At 42.5% G+C, this 2480-nt stretch overlaps 1 protein-coding gene across 3 annotated transcripts in view; it reads left to right on the top strand.

Moving 5' to 3' along the window:
• Positions 1-2234, top strand: part of MTFMT (mitochondrial methionyl-tRNA formyltransferase) — a 24367-nt gene extending 22133 nt beyond the window's left edge. For 2 of the 3 annotated variants that reach the window (XM_014535446.1, XM_014535445.1), the window contains exon 7: positions 1977-2234. In XM_014535446.1, the coding sequence (XP_014390932.1) occupies positions 1977-2171 (195 nt within the window). In that variant the 3' untranslated portion in view covers positions 2172-2234. Of the gene's footprint in view, positions 1-325; positions 409-1976 lie in introns of all 3 variants that reach the window. The other variant, XM_014535447.1, reaches the window with a different exon arrangement.
• Positions 2235-2480: the final 246 nt, after the last annotated feature.

Genomic DNA, 2480 nt, shown 5'->3' on the forward strand with positions numbered 1-2480 from the left:
CCAGCTAAGCTCCTGTATATTTCTCCACTGGTAGCTAGTTATTTCCCCCAAATGGTCAAAACTTCTGGATTCAGCATTTTTAGGTTGACCTTTGAGAGACTGGGTAAAGGACTCATAGCTTATGTGTATGGAAAGCTTGCGTTTGGGTTCAAGGTACACACAAAGTACTGTGGCTCCATTGTAAGTTTGGGTTACAGAGTCAGGTCATCAGCAAATGAGTCCTCTCTAGATTAGTGCCGCCTCCCAAGATGATTTAATCTTTAAGAAGCATAATGAAGTGTAATTATTCTCGCTCTCTCATGTCCGCACCCCCTCCATTCTTTAGATCCCAGATTAACAGGACAGGCTGTTATTCCAGGATCCATAATATACCACAAACAGTCACAAAATCTTCTGGTTTGTTGCAAGGTACATTTCCTTTAGTTTAAATTTATCATACTTGTTTTACTGAATTTATAGTTTGTATCATTTATCATTTTTAGTTGGGACTTCACTGAACTGCTTGTCTATCAGATTGAGGCAATGGACAGTTTTTCTTAAGAAATAGTAGAATCTCATGTAGTTTTTTTAAAGTGATGAAGTTTTGCCAAGGCATTGTTATTACTCAAACAATGAAAGAAAATTCAGTAACCAAAGTGCTTCTTTTTGAAGAAATTTGTATATTCTAAGTAAACCAATTTAATTAACAAGCTCTTTTTATCTTGTTAATATGACCATCATAAAAGATAGTCCTGTCCAAGTATTTAGCTGAACTACAGTGCATGTGTCCTACTTGCTTTTACTACTGTTCAACAGTGGTTAGACAGATTTCTAACAATTTAAAACGACTTTGAAACCATTATTGTTTTATAAGACAACTAGAGGCCCGGTGCACCAATTCGTGCATGGGTGGGGTCCCGAGGCCTGGCCAGCAATCAGGGCCGATAAGGGCCGGGTGATTGGGGCCTGCCTGCCGGTCTGGGGGAGGGACAGGGAGGGACCGCGGGTCGATCGGGGCCTGCTGGCTATGGGGAGAGACAGGGCACAGGAAGTTGGCCTCTGGCCCCAAAGAGGGAGCCGGCCCTTGGCCCCCCTGGGAAAGGGGCCGTGCCTGCCGCCGCCCACCCCCAGTTTCCGGGCGGGTTCGGGAGAGGAGGCAAGGGTTGCCTGGCCAGGCGCGGAAGGAATGGACGCCGAGGCCACTAGCGGGCCCCAGGAGGTTGGCTGTGGGAGCACACTGACCACCAGGGGGCAGCTCCTGCATTGAGCGTCTGCCCCCTGGTGGCCAGTGCGCATCATAACGACTGATCATAATGGTCACTTAGGCTTTTATATATATTAATGGTGTTTTCCTAAGAAGTGTTCCACATTCCTTGCATTTCCTTCATATGATGTATATGTGAGATGTTTCATGCTCACAAAGGGATGTTTAAAATGTATGATAGATTGATCTGACCTACACAGACTGTAGATAGAGAACTCCTGCATCAACCTCCCTTCATGTCTCCTCAACTTATTCTGGAATAACATTGGGTGCATATATCTTGTCCTTGGCTGGGTCTGTAGTTTGCTCTCAGATGTGAGTTTGAGATCCACCAGTTGTGTCACCTCAGTCCAATCACTCACACTGTCTGGCATCAGTTTTCTCTGTGGATAGTATTGGATCTGTCTACTTTTTAGAGTGGTTGAATTCTGATAACCAGTCATAATAAGAAGCATGGACACACTCTGAAAACTATAAAGCACCATGCAAACATACCTTTTATTCTGCTCCTCTATGTTTAAGTAGGTTTATACAGATCTGTACATTTGTTATCACTCCTTGGTAATAAACTTTCAGAGTCAAAGAATCGTATACGTTACAGTGCTCTTTGCAGCTAAGCATTTAGTAAAAGTGTTTTGGTTGGTTTATTTGTTTTCATGATGAAGTTTTATAAACTACAATTTACTTCATTTTCCTACTACTTCATATTCACTCTTTATCTTTTGCCCTTTAGGATGGCTGGATTGGTGTTCGGTCAGTGATGCTCAAGAAAACACTAACAGCTGCTGATTTCTACAATGGATATTTGCACCCCTGGCACCAGAAAAACTCCCAAGCTCATCCAAGTCAATGCAGATTTCAGACTCTCAGACTTCCAACAAAGAAGCGGGGGGAAAAAATTGTTGCTATGCAACAGTGCACTAAGTAGTTTAGAAAGAAGATAGATAAGACCTATTACATATTTGTAATTTATTAAAAGTCTTATTCATAAGGAATTACTTTGATTTTCAAGGAGTATGACACTGTTGGAGAAGAGAAGATTATCCAAAAGGTTAATTACCTCATTTCCTGCTTTTTGTTTAACAATAGTTAAAAACTTTTCTAGCCTGGGCAATGTGGCTCAGTGATTGAGCCAAGTGGTCACGGTTCAATGCCTGGTCAGATGCCCAGTGTGAGGCATGCAGGAGGCAGCCGATCAATGATTCTCTCTCATCATTGATGTTTCTATCTCTCTCCC

This window comes from Myotis brandtii, unplaced genomic scaffold (genome assembly GCF_000412655.1).
Source record: "Myotis brandtii unplaced genomic scaffold, ASM41265v1 scaffold144, whole genome shotgun sequence".
NCBI lineage: Eukaryota > Metazoa > Chordata > Mammalia > Chiroptera > Vespertilionidae > Myotis > Myotis brandtii.